At 40.0% G+C, this 25,045-nt stretch overlaps 1 protein-coding gene across 5 annotated transcripts in view; it reads right to left on the reverse strand.

Moving 5' to 3' along the window:
- Positions 1-393: 393 nt before the first annotated feature.
- LOC119646283 (synaptic vesicle glycoprotein 2C-like) overlaps positions 394-25,045 on the reverse strand; it is a 92,550-nt gene continuing 67,898 nt past the window's right edge. For all 5 annotated transcript variants that reach the window (XM_038046693.1, XM_038046692.1, XM_038046694.1 and 2 more), the window contains exons 2-12: positions 24,292-24,486; positions 23,847-24,228; positions 18,533-18,654; positions 17,609-17,708; positions 17,398-17,536; positions 17,133-17,335; positions 16,955-17,074; positions 16,751-16,890; positions 1,735-1,894; positions 1,519-1,646; positions 394-1,455 (exon numbers count right to left, since the gene is read on the reverse strand). In XM_038046693.1, coding sequence (XP_037902621.1) covers positions 1,400-1,455; positions 1,519-1,646; positions 1,735-1,894; positions 16,751-16,890; positions 16,955-17,074; positions 17,133-17,335; positions 17,398-17,536; positions 17,609-17,708; positions 18,533-18,654; positions 23,847-24,228; positions 24,292-24,295 — 1,554 coding nt within the window. In that variant the 5' untranslated portion in view covers positions 24,296-24,486 and the 3' untranslated portion in view covers positions 394-1,399. The remainder of the gene's footprint in view (positions 1,456-1,518; positions 1,647-1,734; positions 1,895-16,750; positions 16,891-16,954; positions 17,075-17,132; positions 17,336-17,397; positions 17,537-17,608; positions 17,709-18,532; positions 18,655-23,846; positions 24,229-24,291; positions 24,487-25,045) is intronic.

Below are 25,045 nucleotides of genomic sequence, written 5' to 3' on the forward strand. Positions count from 1 at the left end.
GTTTAGGGTTAGCATAATATTTATGTAATTAATATGTACATATATTTGCAAGTTTGGATATATAAGAAGGAATATTTTGAACTTTATTCCGAGAAGAAAAACCTGCATGGAAAGTTCCTGACATAAGGTGAACACAAAACCTTTTTACCTGAGGCGCTTAGCTTTCGGTATTCCGACTTGTCATATTCATAGTAGTTCCGACTTGCCTAAAAAGCTACACAAAAGATTCTTAGTTATTATGCAACCTTTGGATCGGTTCTTCCACAGCCGAAGTCGACAGATAGTCAATATTCATCGCCTTCTAGTATAAGGGTGCTGAATTATTCACAAATAAATGAGCTAACTACTAAGACTAATCTGAGGAAAAACAATTTTATTAAATCAAAACCGGTCATCTTTTAAAATTGTATTATTATTATTACACATTAAATTATTTTACGTTGAATATACATATTTATAAATAGAAAAATAAAATATCATCAAAATAACTTATTTTCCTGTACAATTCTCTAATTGACTTGTAGCATTTTTTTGTAATATTGTACTAATCAATTTTCATTCTACATGTTTCGTGTTGAAATCATATTAAAAAGTAACAAGCAATGAAGCAGACAAAGAAAAAGCAAGTATGTCCGTAAAAATAGTTAAAACAAAAATATACGCTAGGAAATATACTTAAAAGCTTTTTTGAAATAAAAAGTAAAAATTATCTTACGTGAAATTTCATCATCACTGTGTATCGGTAATAAAATATATTTTTTTTACTACAGAAAATATCCTAACAATATCTGTATTTTAAAATCACTGATCATTTATGGTTATTTTGTGATATATTCTTTTACTTTCGTATATTTCAAATATTTTATTTATGATCATTACGCCATTGTTTTGTTTGTTTTAATCCACTCGGAATATTTTTGCTCTGATGATCGTTGCATGCTAAATTCTAATCGTAATCGTAAAGTTATTGTTTCAGATTTGTCATATTCTCATTTTACTTTGATTTTTTTTATATTCCTTGTATTCCAATTTTTTTATTTTGTTACTAAGTAACATGTAAGTCTTTTTGTGCTTTTATAAATCTTATATAACAAAATAATTCCCATAAAAGATAATTACTTTTGTTTTTATATATAAAATTAAATATGAATTTATTTTCCTACTTATATAAATAACAACATGTATATAATCATTACTATAAATATTAATATCATATGTAGGTAATGCACTTGAAAATTCGCTATGTCACAGTTTCTGTATGTACAAAACACATGTCACTTTCTAGATAAATTCCTAAGATCTACTCTGGTATCTTTCTACTTTTATTCTCTTCTAAGCAATCGTGACAGGCTTGATCTGATATGTTGGTCAGACGGTGGTAGCATTGGTGGTGTTGGTTTCAATCTAGAGCCTGTGACCCTGTACTAGGCAATAGTAAGCATAACCCGCCACTTACTGTGAATGGAAAGATATTTATGTAAGATACTTGCTTGAATTATATATCCTACGACGACTTACTGAAAAGCATTGCTGAAAATAAAACTACTGGCACGACACAATTTAAATCTATTAAAAATCCGAAAATCAGGTTCCCTAATAAGGCACCTCCTCGGCCGAATGTTAATGATAAGGCTGCCGCCATTACTCTGTTAATAGATAATAATAATAATTTTATTATACAATTGTGGGAGTTATCTAGAAAAATTTGAATATTTACCACAAAATAGTATTTACCTTAAATTTGTTGGAAATAGATCGACCATCACACAATAGACTGTACTTATTCCGAGTGATGTAAGTGCTTCAAATATACACGATAAAACTAAATTTTGAATTGAGTTCACTACAAAGTACAGTCCAATCGTAACCCCTCCGGCTACAACTAAGCTGAATACTGTAAGGAAAAGTAAAGAATTTCCTATGAGAAACTTGAAAATATGACGTTTAGCAGAATATAATATAAGCGTGATCCATCTAGCACTTCTGTGGCAAACAAAGATTACGGCTTTCAACTACAAAGGTGTTATTCAACCACACCTTCGGAATTCAACAGCGGCTTACAGCGAAACCTGCTTAACTTCACGTCTTTTACGAAATCAATTTTGTAATTTCTTATACCTAAACTTTCCACCGGGGGTTGCGTTATTTCTTGGCTCCACGTAACCTTACAATCTAGGCCAGCCTTGATGAATTCCCTCTAGGATCCAATCTGGCTAAATGTTTGTTCAATGTTTCTGGTATATCAAGTTTTGACGCACACAGGAGTAAGGTTTTAAACTTGAACTCATGTGAGCATTATGCAGTTCGTAAACGCGTGACCATCAAAATTACTAGAGACCATGCTTGGAAAGGGCGGTCCAAAGGTAGTCTGTGTTCCAGAAGGGTTTGCAGATTCGGCACTGCAAACATCAAGAAATGACTGGATAATATACGACCTACAGCCCTACTACCAAATCGTACTCCCACTTCCAAGTGTCCTCAATAAAGGGGAGAGGAGCATGTAATAGAAAGAGAGCCGACTGATCCTCTGAGTTGGATGTTGTGCAACCGACTATTGAATATTGTTTTGGAACCTGAATTGAGCCCCTGATCGAATTGGGAAGACAACCACGATATAAGCAAAAACGGAAGCAGTCTCTTCAATTCATGGAAATCTTTCCGACTTGTTTCCTTTAAGGGGGACATCTCGTGTGTCAGACCCGAGGAATCAATTTTTCTTGCATCAATTGTGTCTAGATATAGTGTAGCATATATGGGCAGATTGATGATTGATATTCGGAGTCGTTCGGAAATTACAGTGTTAAACAGGCAAAATGTCATATTCCAGGTCTTTGTTGATCGCCGTAATAAAGCGCGTATTTACCGGTCCGAATTACATTCGAATGACTTCGCTAACAGGACAAGAATTGAAGCCAAGACTGTACATGTGTTGCTTCAAGAAACCTAAGGTTTATGGATCAGGGATAGAAGATTAATGGTCAATTAAAGTTTTATGGCCAAAAATCGCATTCTACTTTTTAAATGCGTTTTTCTTGAAACTGCATGCTGAAAATCGGTTTCCACTATAGTTCAAAATTTATCCAACGAAATTCTTTGAAATTTTCATGACTTATTCAGAACATATTTCTACGGTTAGCAAACTACGACAGTCGCGATTCTTTCGGTAGTTTTTTTTTATTCATTAAACAAGCCTTGAGAAAAACGCCAAAATTTACAAAAAAAGTTTTACAAGGCACCAAAAATTTAGTTTTGATTGATGTGAAGTGGATTTAGCTGAAAGAGGCAATCAAATTTGGTGCAAATGGAATGACTGGTTTGACAAAGAATGACAGTTGACCATTGATGAGAAAACTGCCGCACATAAAAGATATCAGAGCGATGCAGAAGACATGCCAGAGTAGGACGAAGCTCTAAGAACTGCCAGCATGAATGGTGTCAATGGTCAGTACTGAAATAGCCCAGATGTACCATCACCATGTAGAAGCTGTTTGCAGTATTTGCAAGGACAATTTCCAGGGATGGCATGGGAATAGTGTTGGCTCAAGATTCCTAAGTATACCGGGGGCAAATTTGTTTCCTGCAAGGAAGAAGTTTTCAACTATGACGGAGTGAGATTCGATTCCAAACAGTCGTCAACCGCGGAGCATGCTTTTCAGTTTTTCATTTTTGATTCCAGCTGGCATTAAGATTTAAAAACAAGGTAAATTGTTTATCAACGTGCAAAAAATGAATATTTGACTTGTCATTATAGCAGGAATAATTTTTGGTATAATATGCTATGTGATTTAATAAATCATATTTAATATAATAGAATTTGGGTATCTAAAAAGAATTTGGGTATCTAAAAAGAATTTGATTAAAGTAATAAACAGTTATGTTTAAAGTAGTAGTACATAAATTCTATACAGGTAATACAGGTTACTTTTTTTGTGAAAAACCAAGGACTTGTAATATTCTCAGATCTAAATTAAAAGCATATGTCCGGTCAGCGTTTTTACTCGAAATCCCGTGACTGTCCAAGTTCCATTGGAAACAGTATAGGAGAAATGCCACCTTTTGTGACCAGAAATCACAAAACATCGAGTCTATACAAGTTTGTAGCTAAGGGTAGAGTAACACCCTCTGCCTGTGTGAAAAAGGAAAATAGGAAATTTACCGAAAATAAGTGGTCTTGACACATCTGTCAGTAACATTCTGTCTGACAGTAACATTCTGTTTGATACCTCAACAACAGACAAAGGGAGAAGAAAGCAAATTGGAAAATAGCGAAAGTATGATCGGAAAAGGGGTAGTGGGAACCTTCAAAACACTCGGAGCGGATGGCATTTTCCTAGCACTACTCCAGGAGTCAAGAACTGCTCGGCCTTCTGGAAGAGGAAAATATTAGAAAACAGGCCGAACAGGAATATAGTAGCACATGAACTCCTGGGAGAGCTACCAAATTTTGAAATAAAACCCTAGATTGTATTAATCTGTTGGGGCAAATATGAGGACATCCTATATGCAGGAGGGCGGGGTCGTGCAACAGTACATAGCACCACTAACGATCACTTGAGAACCAATAAGGAAATATAGGTCAAACATTTGGGAATTACAGTAGATCAGAGGAGTAGGCTGACATTTGTAGAGAACGGACGTGTCTACAAATTGATATTATTAATAAAAATAATTTAAAATTGAAATTAAACTTTTATCAAGAATATAAAAAGATATTTATATTACTTAATTAATAATATATAATTTAAAACTTAATTGAAACTAATTTACTTTTGAGTTATTATCTAAGTTACTTAAAAAGTTTTGAGAAAAAATTCGTTTTTTTTGGCTTGGCGGGAATGAGCGGCGAGCCGCCGGCGGGTGGCGGACCAGACCGGCCCCCCACCATAAGGCCTAGGGGCACTCGGATCGGTCGTGGAGTCCGCAACGAGGAGGATCCAGACTTGAAAATAGCCAAAGTGAGGATAGCCAATCTTGAAAGAAGAAATGGCGAGCTGGCGAAGACACTCGAAGATTTCAAGAAGCAAATTACAACATTGATAAAAAAAATGAAAAGCTTACAGAGCAGCTAATGGCTGGGGAGGCGGGCCCGCCGTCTCCAAAGGTAGCCAGAAAAAAGGTTAAGCTATCTTCGACTACTTTTGCAATCATGGAGGAACCGGGCTGCCTTGAGGGCGAACAAGTTCTCGACACCGAATCTGTCCGTATGGAGGACACAGAGAGCAGTAAAGCAGACGATACGAGAGTCGGCGACAACGGTGGCGATGGAAATGTCCCAGAAGAGGATGCTAACCAGGCAAGTTGCAATAGTGAAGATGGAAAATTGGGTGAGTTTTTGGTTTATGTTTCCAAAAAATTAAAGAAAAAAAACAAAACTCAAGAAAAAATGTTAAATAATGTTAAAAATAATGCAAGTACGAGTGAAAATTTAAAAAATAATGCAAGTACGAGTGAAAATTTAAAAAATGGTCCGACTGGGGATACAATTAGCACCCGAAATAAAGAAAAGGGGGAAAGGGTGCCCCCCATTAATGTTTATAAATTAGGTGGTAGAGATTTAGCCACTCTACTTAATAGGAGCGCGGGGCTCTCAAATTTTGTTATCAAAAAGACGGGGGCCGAGAGAGCCCAAGTCAAATGCAATAAAATTGCAGATTACAAAAAAGCACGGGAGGTCCTCGAGCGAGTGAAGGCTCCTCACTTCACCTACACTCCAAAGGAAGAGAAGGTGCAAACCTTCCTTCTGAAAGGCTTGGATGCGGAGGAAGAGCCCGATGAGGTGCTCAAAATGCTCCGGGAGACGGGAACTGAGGTTAAGTTCCTCTCAGTGTCACGGTTTAGTACGAGGAGGTCCGTTTTGGAAAAGCAAATCCTGCCGCACTTCCTCGTGCAGATAAGCCCGGAGACCCGGGGAAGCGATCTGATCGGCATCAGGTCGCTTAATTACCAGGCCATTCGTTTTGAGCGCCTGCTAAGGGGCGAAATAGTCGAGTGTCGAAGATGCCAGCGCTATGGTCACTCGGCAGTGAACTGTCAAATGACCTTACGATGTGTAAAGTGCGGGAAAGACCATACCGCAGCTGAATGTTCGCTGACTGAAGCAGATGGCAAGGAAAAAACTTTCTGTGTTAACTGCGGAAGCGGAGGGCATCCGGCTTCGTACCGTGGATGTCCTACATACCGCAATGTTAAGGTCACAAGGCAGCAGGCTCCGAGATCGGCCCAAAGAACGAAGGCGTCAGCGGCGTTGGACAGTACCGTCCCTTCGGCACCAATCGTCTCGGGGATCCCATTTGCAGAAGTAGTTCGACAAGGGGGAGCTAAGAAGCCCCAACAAGATGCAAGTGGCGGGATGAACACTATCCTCAATAAAATACTAACCATGTGTGAAAACATGCAGCATACGCTACACGTACACAATACAAAAATAAATAGCTTAACAGAATATTTACACAAACAGCATGTCCGCTGCTAGGTCTGCAGTCACAGCGGTACCACTGGATGGTCTCCGGATCATCGCGATTAATGTGAATTCCATCGTAGGAATCCATCGAAGAGCGGAGCTCCTTGATTTCGCTGCCAGACAACAGCCTGACATAGTCTTGATTTCAGAAACCCACCTCAATCCGAGGCATTCGATAACATTCAAGGATTTTGAATTCGTAAGGAACGATAGACGAAATTGTGATGGGGGAGGTGGTACCGGAATACTTATGGGTCGCCATTATCGTTTCAGGCATATTAATAGGCCTGAATTTGAAACCTTTGAGTGTATCGAAGTTTCATGTATTCTTTTTTCACTGCCTAGAGGAGGGAATTTATACATTCTGTCAGTCTATGCAGTGGGAAACAACCGAGCCAAGTTCATAATTCATAATTCATAATTACTATATTATAGCTGGCGACTTGAATGCTAAGCATACCTCGTGGCTAAACGCCACACACAATCCCAGAGGGGTATTCCTCAAATCTTGGATAGAGCAATACCAGATAGAGTATAAATGCGAATTATATGGGTCAGAGAGTCCAACCTGGCCCAGGGCAAATTCCTATCTGGATTTGTGCATTGCTGACGCGCGCTTGAATTTTAATTTTAGGAATCCTCAACGGAAACTACAGACTCTTCCTTACGATAGCGACCATAACGCTATTCTTATTGAAGTTCTGTTTGATGGACGAAGAGTTCGCCTTCTGCCGATGGACAGTGGCGTCCACAGGCTGAACTTTAAACAAACAAATTGGAAGAAATTCCAAGAGAGGTTTATTCGGGGATATCGAGAGGAATGCCCACCTCTTGATGGGGAAAACGACAGTACAATTGCACCAGGTGACAGGAACTTGAGCAACGAGGAAATACTTCAGTATCTTCTCAAGCTGGAGAACTTGACGCTGGAAACAATTGAACAAGTCGTCCCTAAGATTAAACCTCGCAATAATATGGAAGGATATGAAACTGCAGCCATAAAACGGTTGAAAAAAGTGAAAAGCCTTCTGCTCACTCGCGTCAACAAAATCTATCGGAGATATGGGGACTATCATCATCCCATATTGGTTGAGTTCAAATCACTTCTAAAGATCGCGCGGGATCTTATCCGTCAACATTACGTGAATGAAGTGAACTCCCAGTGGCGGGAGAAGTTAAAGGGTATTTCACCAAGCGATCCAGATTCCATGTTTACTAAGATAAATACGTTATTCCGGAAGAAGTCACGAATAACTGTGCCGAGAATTAAAATCGGTGGCAGCGAGATACAACACCTTATTAACTCTTGTATAGACACGAATAGTGTAACTGCTGATGCGCAAGGCAATTACATTGTGATGGATGATGTTCTGAAACTTGAACTTATAGGGGAGCACTTTGAATCGGTGCATCGGCCCAGAACGGACTTAGAGCCAACGCGACTTTCGGAAATTGTAGAACGAGATGTCCACAATTTCAAATATAGCCTGAACGGCACCACAGTTCTCCAATTTAGCTCTGCGTTGCAGGCTGATCTCATACCGAGTGATAATCTGCTTGATTACTTTGTCTCATGTGTTGAGTTAACTTCCATATTCAGAAGAGTAAACAATAAGAGATCATCCGGTATGGATGGCATTCCCAACGTGGTCCTCAGGCATTTACCAGACATTGCCATTCGTAATTATTGCATTTTGTTCAATAATTTATTGAACAATTCCTTCTTTCCAGGACAATGGAAGAAAGCCCGAGTATTCCCGATTTTAAAGAGAGGGAAGGATTCATCCAGCCCTCAAAGCTACCGCCCAATCAGTTTGCTGCCTAACATCAGCAAGGTGTTTGAGGTTTTGGTATTGAAAGCCTTGAACGGGCATATCAAGAAGAAGGAATTATTGCCGAACGCGCAATTCGGATTTCGATCTGGACATTCGACAATACATGCAATAACGAAGGTAACGTCTGATATTTGCTGGCGGATTAACAATGGTGAGTGCGTAGGCGCTTGCCTTATAGACATGGAGAAAGCCTTTGATACCGTCTGGTTGGATGGACTGATTTTCAGGCTCCTGAAGAATGAGTTTCCCAGCCACCTCGTAGCGATGATGTGTAGTATGCTGTATGGCAAGTGCTTTGTCATTACGGACGGAAATCTCACTACTAACAGAGAATTTCATGTTCTGAATGGATTACAGCAAGGGACAGTGACTGCGCCTACACTTTTTGCGGTATTTGTCGGCGAATTGCTCAATTCTTTCGATTTTAATAAATCTCCTAAAAGGTCGTTGGTTGCCTTTGCTGACGATCTGATAGCCTAGACGGCGCACAAGAAGGTAACTGAGGTGCAAGTTGAACTTCAGAAGATGTTCAATGATATTAAGTTCTTCACGAACAGTTCGCGGATGAAAATCAATGCGCAAAAGTGTGAAACGATTCTGTTTCGAAATTCCTTGGCGTATGCCAGTAGGAACTTGACAAGGAATTGGAGAGATTTCCACATTGTCGCGAACGAGGATAGTTCTGAGCGCATTCCTCATAAGAAGTGCGTTAGATACCTGGGTGTGCGTATTGACGAGCGTCTCCAATTTAACGAGCAGGTTAAAGTCGCGCTAGAGAGCGCTCGCAAGGCATTCATGTCTCTCCGAAGACTCTTTTATGCTCCACATCTTAGCCGGAAGGTTAAGATTATTTGCTATCTTACTTTGGTTAGACCGGTGCTCACCTACGGGTGTGCTATCTGGTTTAATTTGAGTGCTAGCCAAATGGAGAAAATAAGGATCTTTGAAAGGAAATGTCTGCGTGCTTGCACGGGGCTTAATAAGACTGCTTCGTCAAACTATGAGCACTATGTAACTAATGAAGTGATGTATGCAGCTGCTGCTGTGCCAAGAATCGACACAGTTATCGTCAGATTGATTCGGAATCATATAGTGCGATCTGCTTCGCATGGTGAGAACCCTTGGGTTTCGCAGCCGTTCTACCCAAATGATGGGTATTTCGAGAAAACTCTCACGACAGGCTTCATTCCTCCCGAAGCGTTCGTGTATCTTGACAGGAATGGTCTAATTCTTGATTCTGCCGGTGATCCGGTTATGTATCATATACATAGACGGGCCACGGACAAAAGGATAGAATACCCCCCGAATTTGACAGTGGGGGCTCCGGGATTCGACTGGAGATACTCCAGAGCGAGAGCAATTGACATTAAGCGGGATGAAAAAGAGAAATCTTGGTACTGGTGGCTGCGGGATGCCGGTTAGCGGTGGCCGTGCTCAGTTCTGCCATTTGTTTCTTGGTGGGGCTTTGTAAATATGTACACATTGAACGGGTGCTGATTTTGTCTCCAGTTGTAGCTTATAAATACATACGTTATTATTCTTTGTTTTTTTTGTATGGATGTTATTGTAAAAAAAAAGAAAAAATGTGTAATATAAAATATATAATTATGATAGTTTTAAGAACAATAATTTAAGTTAAAAGTATTTTTTATTACTTTTATTATTACTTTTATATTTCTTTATTTGCCACTAAGGCCAAGTGAATTCTGTCGGGTTTTTGACCATTTCCCGACAACTTATTGTAAAATTAGGTTTTCATTTCTTACTGTTTCTCTTCTCTGTCTGTAAATCGTTATTCAAAAATTTTGAGAGCCCACAGTGGCCATTAGATTTAAGTTATTTTTGTTATTTTAAAAGATTGTTTTTTATTGTTCATTTTTCCAATCTATATACTATTGTTACCTATTTCTTAAAAATAAAAATGATTTTAAAAACAAAACAAAACAAAACAGTAGATCAGAAGCTACTGTCAAACACATGTTTCGGGAACAAAAAAACATGGCTTTAATGATACAACAGGGAAAAAATGTCATAATAACCGCATTAGTAAATTACCCATGGGTTGGTAAACTTGGCACAACAGTATTCCTGAAGGTCCTTCTTAGCGAGGCAGAGAGCTGCGTAAATCGAAGGAAGATCAATATTTTTTTTCTAGGCGGAACCCGAATTGCTTATACCAAGGGATAACATGACAGTGAGTTTCCATTTTGGGAAGAAATTTGAAATAAGTTGGGGAAAGCGGGCAGACTGCAAACCTACGGCCTAAACCAAAAACTGATTACCTGATACACTGACGGGTCCCCAACAGCGCGGGTGAGGGGGCCATTGGTCTAAGCAAAATATAGTTGAAGCCAATTCGTAAGCATGTTAGTATATTTTAGACGAAAATATGGGTTATAGACAGGTGAGCTTACTATGACCTCCAAGGCAATTATAAGGGGCAGAATATTGAAATTCTATTTATAATGCACTTAGGTCAAACTAGGTAAAGTCTAAACAGGTGTAAGAATGTTTCAATAAATTGAAAACCTTTTGTTCGCACAATAGGGTCTGGATACTCTGGGTTTCCGGTTTTATTGGGTTAGAAGGCAATGAGGGCATGGATGAACTGGTCAGGAAGGGGGAACAAAGATAACCAAATGAAACAGGGAGAATCTGTGGAATCAAGAAAGAGGGCTTTGGTCATTACAATGAGAAAATAAGTCGGCGCTCCAGGTATGAAAGGTTTTGTTGATTTTTAATGTATGAATATTTAACTACACGATGGTTCTACTTATATATAGCTGGGAATATACCCGATATTCAATTCGAAGTGGTACCGATATTTTACCTCCTAGGGAGTACAAATTTGATGCGAATGAAACTTTGACCTATTGTAACTTTGTTAATAATAATAGGATTTCCACAGTTCCGAAATTTCTACTGGATTTCATGTCAATAGGTGCAACCGTTTCTGAGAATAGTGCATGTATGTTCCTGGCAAGGATAATGCTGAACGTAGGAGGGACGCGGCACCCTTGTAGGCTATTTGAGCTCGATCTTGCTTTATGCCATCCCTTTTTGGGGAAAGTAATTTCAAATATCTTGCAATCCCCCAAACTGAGAGCGGTGTACAGGAGGCCAGTCCGAAGGGTGTGTTCTGCCTTCAAAACCGTCTCAAATGAATCTGCATTCGTCGGAAATGATGCCAATTGACATTTTAGCAAATGAGATGATGAGCATATACAATCTGAAATCGGTGTCTCTTTAGTCGCAGATGAGGAACGCCGAAAGAGAGATGACAGGAACGTTGGGAGCACTGAGGAAAGGGCCGGTGGACACACAAGCTTATCCGTACCATCAAGAACTGACTGGGGAAACAGAATGGGGAAATCAATTATTATCTCATTCAGTCTCTCATAGGCATGGAGGATACCACCAGTACTTGTATAGGTTTAAATTAGACAATTCACCCAATTATCCTAACTGCAATGGAGTCCCCGAAAACCCAGAGCACGTATTCTTCTTTCCACTGTTCGAGATTCATGAGCGAGAGGAGAAATCTAGAAAAAACTTTAGGGCACTGATACGGGGAAATGTCGTGGGGAGAATGTTAACATCGCAGGAGGATTGGGATGTGATCAACTCTATGATCGCTTCAATCCAGGGTCAACTGCGAAAAGGGGAAGAGGTAAGGTTAAGAACGTAGCGCATAGAATATACGAGAAATAGTTAAAGTGAACTAAATCCGCCTGGCAATGTAATACAATATGTTGGTTTCACGAGGCAGGGTGTGAGACGACCAAGAGGGGAGAAAGAATGGGAAGGGGGGGGGGCAAATATGCCAAAAATCTAAAAAGTTTACCGAAGTTGACCGTGAAGGTCCACCCGCAAATACGGATACTCCAGCGAAGTGTACTGCCGACGCGTGCTTGCTTGCCTTTTTGTTAGCTAAGCTCGGGAATGTGCAGGAAGAGTCCTTTGAAAACTTCAGTTCCTCCCGAGAAACCTCAACAACATTGGTCTCCTAGAGTGTACTAGAAAAAGGATAGAAGCTCGATGAATATGAGTTGCTATCTCTTTTGGAAAATAGCTGCAGGAAGCAAATGAGGTTAAGTATTTGAGAGTATATTAATCATAGGTAAAAATCTCAATTGAACAAATATTTCGAGCGTGTGGTAACTACAAACAAGTCGGGAAACCGGAAGTTAGACGCTTCAGGTATGAAAAGTTTTGTGTATTTCTTTTATAAAGAGATTTGGGTGTGCATTTGTCCCATTAGCATGTAGCACGTAAAATATGCATTTATTATGTGAAAATAGCCACTTTCAAGTGATATTGACATTCATAGTCTTGAATTTGCAGAGGAGCACAGATTTGACCTAGTATAACTTTGTCAGTAATAGTGCGATTTTCACCAAATTCATGATCATGATCTATACTGTAGCCTACATTGCTGCAAAATTTTGTGATTCTAGGGTGAACTTAAGGGGGGTTTTCCTGTCAATTACTAAAAATTATAGTAATATACTATTATTAACTTTATTTGAACAGGTATCGATATGGAGGGTATTTCGGAGCCTAGGCACCATATAGTGGCAGCCCCCTGATTTTTCCCAGATTTTTGGGTTGGGTAGTTCCTGAGAATGGGTTCGTTAAAAAAATGACCACTTTCAACCCCCCGCACTCCCCACCTTTTCAGCGAAAGTCAAAACTAATACCGGCTTCGAAAAGTACTAACCGAGACCTTTAATTTGATACCCCACATGACTATATTTGATGAAAAAAAAATTTACACCCCCCTTTTGCATGTATGGGGACCCCCCCTTTAATTCGTCGTAAGAGGATGTAACTCACTATATGCGTGAGCGTTCACAGTTCCCACCTTTCTACCAAATTTTGTGTCAATCGCTGTAACCGTCTCCGAGAAAAATGCGTGTGACGGACAGACAGACAGTAAACCGATTTTAATAAGGTTTTGTTTTACAAACAAAACCTTTAAAAGGGCTAGGGAGAATTAGATTCTGCTTGAGTGAAATTTTAATATTTCACTGGAATTTCAATTATTGTCGTTAATTATGACGTCAGCATCTTATTTGTATGGCTTAGGATGCTGTTAATTAGCACGAAATTGATAAGTTTGAACTGCTATAACTTTCCCAATAATAGTTGGATTTTCATGAAACTTGGCATGTGTATCCACGAAGCTGTCCTCTATGTCGGTGCAAAATTTAGTACACTTAGGATGAACTTAAGGAGAGTTTTTTAGTCTATTTCTAAAAGTTGATAATATACTATTAGTAAATTTTTTGAGCAGATACCGGAATGGGACATCTCTCGAAGATTAGATTTCACATAAGTGTTTTACAAAAAACCTTAAAAAGGGCTGCAGATAAATAGATTCTTCATAAATGTGACTTTAATATTCCACTCGAATGTCAATTATCTCGGGTAATTATGACGTCAGCATCTGATTTGCATGGCTTTGGAAGCAGTAAACTCCAGCGAAATTGCTAAGTTTGAACTGCTATAACTTTGGCGTTAATTACCTGATTTCCATGAAATTTAGCACATATATACGAAATATTGTTCTCTATGCTGGTACAAAATTCCGAAGTCCTAGGATGAATCTAAGGGGGGTTTTTCAGTAAATTTCTAAAAAGTAGTAATATACTATTAGTAAGTTTATTTGAGCAGATATCGGAATGGGACATATTTTGAGGCCTAGATTTTATCTAGGCGCACCACCCTGATTTTTCCCGGATTTTTAGGTTGGGTAGTTTCCGAAAATGAGTCCTGTCTCACTTCAAGTGCGTACATTTTGACTCATTACTCACGCACTTTGCAATTTATGCCAAAACTAATATCAGTTTCGGAAAGTGCAAATCGAGGCCTTCCATTTGATACCCTACGCAACTATATCCGGTGAAAAAAATTTTTGAATCCCCCCTTTGCATGTATGGGGAGCCCCCCTTTAAACTCCACCTAAATTTATGCCACTCACTGTATGCGCGCGATTTCATAGTTCCCATCTGTCCACCAAATTTCGTTCGGATCGGTTTAGCCGTTTTGGAGAAAAATGCGTGTGACAGACAGACAGACAGACAGACAGACTTTGAATCGATTTTAATAAGGTTTTGTTTTACACAAAACCTTAAAAAGGGGGATTACATGGGGTTTCAAACCGTACATAATATATTCGATATTGCAACTCCTGGTAAGACTTTTACTTATTTATGGGGCTCTAGAATTGTGGCCAGGTAGATCAAAGGAAAGCTGAAAAAAATTATTTCCTGTGCAAACACCATGTTACGGGTGTCATAAAGAGTGCATCTTTCAGTGTTGTTGTAACTATGTGCTATCTTTGGACAATATAATAATGGGAAAGGCGAATTTTGCAATAGACAGATCTAAGTAAACTAAATGGTATGTGGTCATCTGCGGTACACGGGTAGATGATCCACAAAGTGATGAAGCCAACTTCGGAATTCCAAAGTCTCAATAATGATATTCCTGGAAAGGCAGCTATCTGAGCGAGCAGAAGTTTCAGTTTAGGGGTCGATCTAAAACAGAAGATGGGACAGAGGCATGTAGTGAATCTGAAATACGACGTGTGGTATCCCTAGCAGCAGAGAGTCTATGCTGAAAACTATACCCTCTGGCATCAAACCAGATAAAATTTAGTGAAGACATCCGGGTCTTGCCCGGATAGCTAAAAACGACGTAACGTGGAAAGTATTGTTTAAGTAAGAATCCCAACCACTACTTACACGACCAGAATCTGAAATTAGCAAAAAATGGGAAGCCAAACAACTAATTGCGGTATGGATGTGTACTACCTGAGATATAATTTACCCTGAAAAACATTATTCAAAAGAGTCTCTAATTCGTCGCCTATTGTTAGTGTGGCGAATAGGACGATGCTATCACTTGAGCTGCTGCGGAGGTATGGGCTGATGCCCTTGATAAGGAGGTGCATCGTAAACGCCTCGCTCAAGTGCAGAGGCGGGAAGCTTTGCGAGTGGCGTCTGCTTATCACACCGTCTCCGAACCGGCTGTGATGGTGATTGTGGGAGTGATTCCCGTTGCCATCCTTGCCAAGGAGCGCAAAGCTATCTATCGCCGTAAGGGCGAAAACTTAAGAGAAGTGGTTGCCCGTGAAGAACGTCAACGCACCTTTAGCGAGTGGCAACTTTCTTGGCAAAATGAGCCAAGGGGCAAGTGGACTGCGCGGCTCATCGACAAATTAGACCCATGGTTGAACAGAAAGCACGGTAAGATTGATTACTTCCTTACCCAACTTCTAAGTGGGCATGGAGGTTTTCAGTCTTACCTGCACAGGATTGGGAAGGCGCGATCTCCTGATTGTGTGTTCTGCAATAGAGTGGCGGATGACGCTGAACACACCTTTTTCTCTTGCGAGAGGTGGGACGGCCTCCGCCAGCAGCTTTATGCAGACACAGGGGAGCTCTCTCCAAACAACATTGTCAGAGAGACGCTGAAGAGCGCTGGCAGTTGGAATCGTATTGCGCATTATATTCGGGCTCTTCTTACTACGAAGAAGATTGAACTCGACCGGCGGAGGGATCGGACGGTAAGGGGTTCCCTGAACTAACAACTCCCTTCCTCCCCTCCCCTCCCGTTGGTGAAAGGAATTCCCTGACTTGAAGGCTCCCAAAGCCGGGAAGCGGGAGGGCTAGCCCGAAGTAATGTGTCAAACGGTTAGTTGGTAGTCCACCAGCGTGCTGTTGCGGGAGTCCAACACTCTGTGCGTAATCGCATTCACCTACCCTACTCCCAAAAAAAAAAAAAAAAATCACTTTAGCTGCCGTGTGGAGGTGGCAAAATCCAATCATATACAAATTATCTATTCAACTACCTTCCGAACAGATCTTGGTATGAAAAAAAAATCATTAGTGATTCATAAAGGATCACTATAAAATCTAAATGATTGCAGAAACATGGATTTGATGAAAGATGAATTTGAGAGCCATGATTCTTACGGATGTCTAGTTTCATTCTGCACTCAAAATGATTTAGCATTAGAAAGAAGCTTCAAAGTGATTTTCCCAGTTAATATCTGAGGATATCGGAGGCACACTAATAATTATTCTAATAACGAAAGAAAAAGCATCATGGATTAAATGGAGCGTCACTGCAACACATGAATATGAATTACCTCTGTCAGAAAAAAACTCCGTTTGTAAGCAAAGAATAAAACTGTATAAAAGGAGCAATGAAAAGGGTTGTATATTTTCCTTAAAATCGTCGCTTGTTTCCAATAACGCCTAATTAGAGTGTTGAGTATGGAAATACATGAAGCAAGATCAGGCAGGACTGTTGAGAAATAACATGGCTTTGGAAAATAACATAGCACGAAGGTTGTACTGATTTTGTGTTTGCTTCACTGTAAGACTTCTATCTTTGGTATAATATTCTGGACAGGATCGCCATTGTAACGAATCCAAGTACTTACCTAGGAAAAATTTGGCCCCTAACCTATGGACACAAAGTGGCAGCCAAAAACTGGTTGGAATACAGGCTAACCCAATTATTATGGTATGCCAGTACACACTGTCTTCAATGGTATGGTTACAGAAATCAGTCTCCACGCTCCTGCAAGTTGGAAAAATAGAAGTAGAAATACCAATAAAAGTTATATTTCGCTATGCAGATTTACCCATTAACGACGACTATTGAGGAGACTTCGCATACGGACGCAGAGAGTTCAGGATGTTCATTCTCAAACAATTCGAACCTGTCGAATAACTCCGGGAACCATATCATAAGCGTATAGTAGCTATCAGGAAATAAAATGGATAAATTCATTTGGATTGACTATGAGTATGGGCAGATACCTTGAAGTTAGACCAAACTGGATAGCACACGTTAGAACTGTGTTGTATAAATGGGGAGGTCTACACAATGCCTTTGTTTGCTCCCAGATCTCTGCCAAGAGAATTTTCAATTCCTTAGGCCTTCTTATACTTAGAGCTCTAACAGGCTTATTAGACTTGAGTGAAATAATGCTAACTCTTTCTTTTTCTTTGAGCGATGAAACCTAGGAATAAAAAGGAGTAGATTAATTTATGCTTTCTTATTCTTCGTCAATATGAAACTTACCGGATACGATGACCTATCGTTTCCTGTGTTTTTTGCATACATATCCTTAAGGATCTCTAGTGCTTCGTCTATTTCGCCCGTTTCAATGAGAAATTTCGGGCTCTCTGGAAACATGAACAACCAGAGTGCAAGAAATATGCTATAAATATAAGATAAAGTTAACGCGCCAAAGTGCATTGTAGAATTTATCACAAAATTTCCGATACCTCACCTTGGTAGGGCACATATTGCCACAAAAAGGTTCCAACTGTGGAAAATGAATCCGTTGGAATTCCAGTTTATATTTAATGGAATCACAAGCCACGCGATACCTGGAAGGATGAGTACATTATTTTCGGGTAAGATACTCTTTGTGGTACAATATATGTATTATATCTAGATAATGGACGAGAGACTTCGATTTGGTGGAAATTAGTTTGAGTTGGGCATTGCGCTGATGATTACTCAATAATTCAGGTCGACCATGTGTTGCCTAGATAGAGTCGAAATTTATCATGCCAACATGTAATTCCTGAGCCATTCAAGTTTCTTTCGAACCAATTTCCGTCTAGATCATGTGTTTGTTGATCCAAAATGGTAATAATCTGACACGCATTATTTGAAATTTAAACACACGTATCACGAGTAAAAAGCCATAATTTTCCATTCGCCACACATAAGTACAAATTAGCATTTATTCGAGCAATTTAGTCGTAAGCTAGAAAAGTAACATCTAAATAATACTCGTTTCTTAACCACCGCCTCACTACGAGCCTTCCAATAACGAAGCGCATCCGAAAATCTCAAAATTACTTCATCCATCAAATAAATATGTAAATATTTTTCGTTTTGAAAACGCATTATCGCTTTAAGAGGACAATAAGAAATCGTGTGAATTGAAACTCAAATTAGATTATTTGGAGGCTCTAAAAACGTTTCAATTACTGCCCGGCAAAGAAGATGTCTTCCTTCCCGCTGAAGATGACATTGAACAATCATGTTATTGGACGATGATAGTCAAACTAATTATCTAACTAGGTGCCGTGATTGAGCCATCACGAAAGATAAATAAGGGTTAGATGGCAGTTTTTTACCCTCTCATGTGAACCATTCACATAATACACGTAGAGATGGTGTTTGCGTTACTTTTTCTTACCTGGCAGAACGATTATTCCGAACGTCCAAAATATTTCCATCCAGCAGAGAATGTTCTCCCGGTATTTCGTTGGTTGGAACTCGCCCAAATAAGGAAAGCAAATACCCATTGCACCAGCCACTCTGAAAATATTTTTATGAAGTTTTAATTAGCACCTTCCTGGATTACTTTTTGGAAACACCATATATTGTGGACAGTTTGAATATGTAAAATGTTTTATGAGTTCATATGAAATCGGTTTTAATGTGTAACAATGGATGGCCCCAGGAAGGGGCCTGTGTTTAACATGCTGCAACAAAATGGGAGGGTGTAATCCGAGAAATATTTGTTGATTTTTTATTGTGATTCCCCTTTGCATGCTTCTCTAATTGTGTAGAAGTCCTGGGTATTTCGCCTTCCATCTTCAAGTCTGCTTCTTGTTCCTGAAAGGGATAACCTGACTGGTATTGGTTGAATGGATGAGTGCTCCCTCTGGGCTTACGAAAATATTTCACTGTTATAATATAATAGTTTTGAATTCTCTTTGAAATCCAAAAGCCCATTTTGAGTAGTCGGAGACGAGCAAGAGGGGAGAGCTGTCCTATAAACGTAAAAAGATGGCGAAATTGGCCGTGAAGGTATGTCCCCAAAAATTGAAGCTCCATTTAAATGCTCCATCGACACGTGCTTGCATGCCTCTGTGCTAGCCAGGCTCGGGAATATGGGGGTCTTCTGCGAAACCTGAAAAAAATAACGGCTCGACCGCGCGCGGGGATCTGTAAAACTCAGGTTCCGATGTGTGGAGAAGCGCCTCAAAGTTGACCCCATTGCGAGAGGTATTTATTGCTACCAAAAGGGTGGAACGAGCCACTCAAACAAGTCCAAAGTGGAAAGTTGTAGAGGCCGTAAAGAAGAGCAGAGAAAGAATGGAGTATACTTGTGTAAAGCTCTTAACACCAAAGAATAGCTGACGGTCCAAGGAACAAGTAACGGAGGGAGTACAATCAGCTCCACAAATGAAACCCCAGGAAATGGAAACAAATGTTTCTAAAACCGTGAAGACAAGGAAGCAGGTAAAAGGAAGAAGGCGCCGTCCGGATGCAATTATTATCGAAAGTAGAGGTGACCTTTCTTACGCTTAGATTCTGCGGAAAGTCAAGGTAGATCCGACGCTAAGCGGTCTGGGAGACAATGTCACACGGATCAGAAGAACGCAGAAGGGAGAACTACTCCTGAAGCTTCGGAAGACGCAGAACGAAAGGACGCTGAACTACCAGAAATTGGTTGGTAGATCCTTAGGTGAGGAAGTTACAGTAAGGCAGTTAACCCACGAGATAACTGTGAAGTGTTGGGACCTTGACGAGATCACGACGAAGGAGGGCATATGAAAAGGACTGGTGCTGCAATTTCAAATTCCAGACGGCAATGTCGACACAATAAAGAGTTTACGGACAGCATACGGTGGCACGCAAACGGCAATCATTAGCTTGCCAGTTGCTGGAAGCTGGAAAAGTGAAGATTGGATGAGTTGTCTGTAGGATTCGGGAGAAAATATCTCCTGCTATGAATTTTAAATGTCTGGAGTAGGGCCACTTAGCCAGATGTTGCACAAGCAAGCACGATAGGTCTGATCGATGCAGGCGAAGTGACGAAAAAGGACACCTGGCACGAAATTGTGAGAAAGACCCTAAATGAATGTTGTGTAAAGATGCAAGCTTTGGTGATAAGGGCCACGCCGCAGGAAATGTCCGTTGTCTAGGAGAAAACCAAAAGCAAAGAGTAAATGAGATTTATTCAGATGAATCTCAACCATTGTGAGGCCGCACACCATCTTTTGAGTCAGTCAATCCAAGAGCTCGATGTGGACGTGGCAGTTATTAGCGAAGCATACAGAGGAAAAGATAACGCGGTATGGTCTACCGTCAAAAGTGGAAAGTGCGAAATTTGCACAAAGAAATAATAGCAACGCCTGGAAATGGGTTCGTAAAAGCTAAAATTAACGGTATTCATGTTTATAGTTACTACGCTCCTTCAAGTGCAACAAGCGTGGAATATGAGCGAATGTTATATGAACTGGCATTAGACGCAAGTGCACGATCCCCAATTGTTATCGCGGGAGACTTCAACGCATGCTCGACCGAAAGGGGAAACAAGGTTTCTAACAACCGAGGGTTCATATTGCTGGAAGTTTTTCTTCGCTGGCCATTGTTCTTACTAATATCGGAGGTACCTATACCTTCCGAGAAGGGAGTATAGGCTCAGTGGTAGATATTACCAATGTAAGCAATGCATTGTTGAGGGGCGTTACCTGACGAGTTAGCGCACACAGTGATCATCAAGCTATACTGTTTAGTGTTAGTGGAGAACAGGAGAATGGAGTATCCAAAGGAAATAAGCTGTCAGCTTATTTACAATGAAATCGAAAAGGTACTAAATTTAGTATTTTCTGCACGAGTTTGGCAGAACATCAATGCATTATCTGTTCCATACAGAAAAAGTTACCACCAAAGATACTACTCAGTGAAACAATTATAGAAGTATCACGTTGCTGAGCACTATCTATAAGATATTCTCCGCTATCTTGCTACGGGCGGATAGGCAACCAAAGAGACTTCACTTGAGACAAATCAGCAACAGATCAGATCTAAGACAGTCTAAGACAAGGGACTGCTCTACCATGCACTTCTCCCTGGAAAAGTGATCCGTTATGCTGTTGTTAATGCAAGAGGCACAATCCTATTCATGCTAACTATATCGACACCATGGGAAGAGCAACCTGAGATGAACAAGTGGTCTTCATCCAAATCGAGCAAGCGGCGATGAGCGCGAGATCATGGACTGCATGGCGGAGTACTTGATGGCAATGTGAGCACAAAAGCCAACAAATAAACTATACAGATTGTACAGCTTTGAGACCGGTGATACGACGATGAAATCCGCGCGTAGCTATTGACAACCAACAGAGCCAATTTCAAGAGTCAAAACCTCGGAGTTTGGGTCTTTAGCAAGGAAAATTGTGAACTCCTGGTCGCGTTCGAAAGAAGAATCCCCCAAACAAGTGTTGGCCCTCTACATGAGGACGGATGATTCCGCAGCTTATATAACGATGAAATCTATGTCTGGTTGTGAATAAAATGCGGTTGAATAGGTTGCGGTGGGCGGGCTACTTAATCCGTATGGGTGAGGATGATCTAGCTTGGAAAGTGTATAAGGACAATATCTACGGTTGAAACTGAAGATGTAGCAGACGCTGCATAAGATGAGCGAAGGAGTGAGTCAGGACCTCAGACAGCTTTTAAGCATATTGGATTGATGGCGCAAAACCGGGATGTCTACATGCTAAGGCAGGTGTAGACCGGATACCGGTTGTTGTGCCGTCGATGATGATGATGATATTTTCGAAAATAAAGAGAATATCTTTATTCTTAAGAGATTTGATTAGTGAAGTCAGGAAAATGTTAACCCCAACTAGGCTGAAGTTATTTTCAGGGTGTTGGCTTTCAACAGCGATGGAGCGTGTATGGATGGTATCAGAAAGGAGAAAGAGTCGTCAATTTACTCATGAAGATTTTCTTTATGGCTACTTCTCCACACAAGCTTTTGACCTGTTGAGTTGCTAAACTGAAATCTTGAACCCAGATTTGCTGGTTCGACTGCATAAATTTGGTTTGCTGAAGTGTTGTAAGAAGCTATTTGGCAAAATCATCCGAGATTGAACTCTTCAGGAAGATAATGATCCCATATAATGGACTCGAGCTTGGATGCAATGCAAAAATTAAATTTGCATCAATTAAATGGTCTGATCATCTCAGCTATAACATGCTATTCGAATAGAAAATGTTGGAGCTTTAATAAATAATAATAATAATAATCGTTGGCGCAACAATCCATATTGGATCTAGGCCTTGAAGTGTGTTAGAGCACTTCATTCAAGACCGTAACGGTACACTACAGTATACTGTAGGAGGCAATGTGGTCAGCATTGCGCTCGCCCGAGATTATTACCCTGATTTGACTCAGGTACTCATTCACAGCTGAGTCGACTGGTATCCGACGTCAAATCACGATACAAATTCCACTGTCACCAGTGAGATTTGAACCGCGACCTTCCGCACGACAGCCTTGATAGCTTTAATAAAGATAGATGGAAAAATGTTAAAACCAACCAGCTGATTCTTTGGTGGAAAAAGGTTTGGCGGACTTTGGGTAAATATGGCGTATTACTTCACGTTCTCTTCGGTAAATTTCAAGGATAGCTCAGAAAAAAAACTACATTTTTAAAATCCTCATACACTTTGCTTCTTTCGTCTCGAAACCCAAAATTTTTGAAAGTTTTGTGGGTGCGGAAAAATAAAATGGTACACAATGTTTGCTTGGTTCCATTCAAAATTTTCGCTATTGCGCCAACGTACCATGTAATCGCTTTCTTATCGTAAAATCGACAAGAGTTTTATCACTCTCCAAATTGTTCATTTGGCAGCAGGGATACCTAAAGGCTTACTAAGAGTTACACGAAACAAGGCGAACATTGAGAAAGGGTCATCATTAAACCCAACGAGATCATCTTAGCATACTTCCTCAGGTGTGCACTTTTGTTAGGAGTATTATTCGCGTGGAAGAATCTTTCGTTTTTGAAACGTATGCAGTCTGGACTGCCAACCAAATACAAAGTATTCTTTTTGGCCAGTAATTTTAGACATATCGAATAAGTGATCCTGGGAACTATCTAGGGTTCCTTAGGTAACCTCCATCAAAGCGCCTGAGAATACAGTGTCCAGTTGGCGACAATTGCCATCTACCACATGCACCTCATGGTGCTTAGTATTCACTTTTTCTTGACAGTGTCATGAGATTATCCCTAGGCTTTATTTGTCAACACTATCTATTAACAAGTGAAAATTATATTTTTGACAACATGTCCTTTGTTATGCTGTTTGGGAAGATTTAGATAAGAGTGTCGTGGGTGTTATTTCACTCGAATATCAATCAATGCGGATCGAAATATCCTCTACTGAAAAGAATTGTATACTCGCAAAGTGAATTAGATATAAAGTAGATCTAAAACTTTACCCTTTTTCGCATTTATTTTCGCGAAGATTAGCGCATACAAGAGCCAACGCCAATCAATCAAGTTTATTAGACAACATTCCCATTTAGCAAAGTAGACATTTCTAATTTATGAGAAGGATATATTTAGATTGCTAAGTTGACATATGCCGAGTTTGTAGATATATTTAACCTTCTTTTTCCGTTTAAAGAGCAACAATATGGAATGAAATGAGAGTGTTTATAAGTGCGTACATACATATATGTGTTTTAAAGTAAATAAACTTACCCAAATCCATTAAAAAATCTGAAGATCATAAACAGTAGATAATACTGCGATAGTGATGAGAGCAATCCACAGATTCCATCTAACAGTAGTGTCGCAATAAGAACGACACGTCGTCCTTTTGTATCTGCTAAACATCCCCAGAAGTAGGAACCGATGAGCATTCCCAGCATCGGTGAAGCGGTGAGCCACCCCTTATCACGTGAGGTCATATCAAAATCACAGGTTGCCGATGGCAGCACGAACGATAGTATCGTGATACCAATCGCCGTGTTTAGGTAGATCAATCCACATACTGTTAGCAGTAGGAAATGAAATTTACCGAATCCGGTTTGTACTATTGCGTTTTCATAGTCAGAGACCGTGCTGTCCATAAAATCAAGACCTGGAATGAAACCATTGAAATTTAGCAGGTTTGCCACGTTCAGTGGGTGGTATCAGAGCCTACCCATCCTGTATCGTTGAGCTTGGTTCTCGGCTGCTTATGAAGGTCTCCTCTCGATTGCGTTCCGTGGCTGATGGACATAAACTGAAGTGTTCCCTTCTGTGATCCAATTTGCCTAGTTTTGATATCCTGTGCCGTTAACACTACTTTCAACAGGCACTGATGCGACCATGCAAATTATTAATGTCGTTTATGCAACTGAAACAAAGCAGAAAAATTAAATAAATATGATTAATTGATATTCCTTTCCTTTCTGGCTATAGCTTCGTGAATAGAATACGTTTTCTGTAATAATTTATGAGTTTATTACATGCGCTAATAACTTTCAACAAAAGGGATAGTTTCAATAAAAGTTTCTTATTGATTCGTTGTCCATAGGAGAGCCAGTCTACGTGTCATGACTATTCAGACAGTGGAATGAGGGCATGCATATATGAACGTATGTAATTTTCAATAAAGGACGAATGGAATTTATCGAACAGCAAACTAAGTTCGAAGCATATGTAATCAAGGTACTCCGAAATTCAATTATCCTTCATGGACAAACGGGGTCGTAATCGTTTTTATTTTCGACTAGCAAGGATACGTCTGGCGCAATCCGTCAAAACATACATACTACGTATATATTAAAAAGTTATAGGTTATGTGATACATTCCAGGCATTTATGACCCTGCGATCATATTTACTTGCCTATCAATGGGCATTCGTCGTCCTGGTGTCGGTTGAAACAATGGAACAATGCCTTGTGATTTGGAG

This window comes from Hermetia illucens, chromosome 1 (genome assembly GCF_905115235.1).
Source record: "Hermetia illucens chromosome 1, iHerIll2.2.curated.20191125, whole genome shotgun sequence".
Taxonomy (NCBI): domain Eukaryota; kingdom Metazoa; phylum Arthropoda; class Insecta; order Diptera; family Stratiomyidae; genus Hermetia; species Hermetia illucens.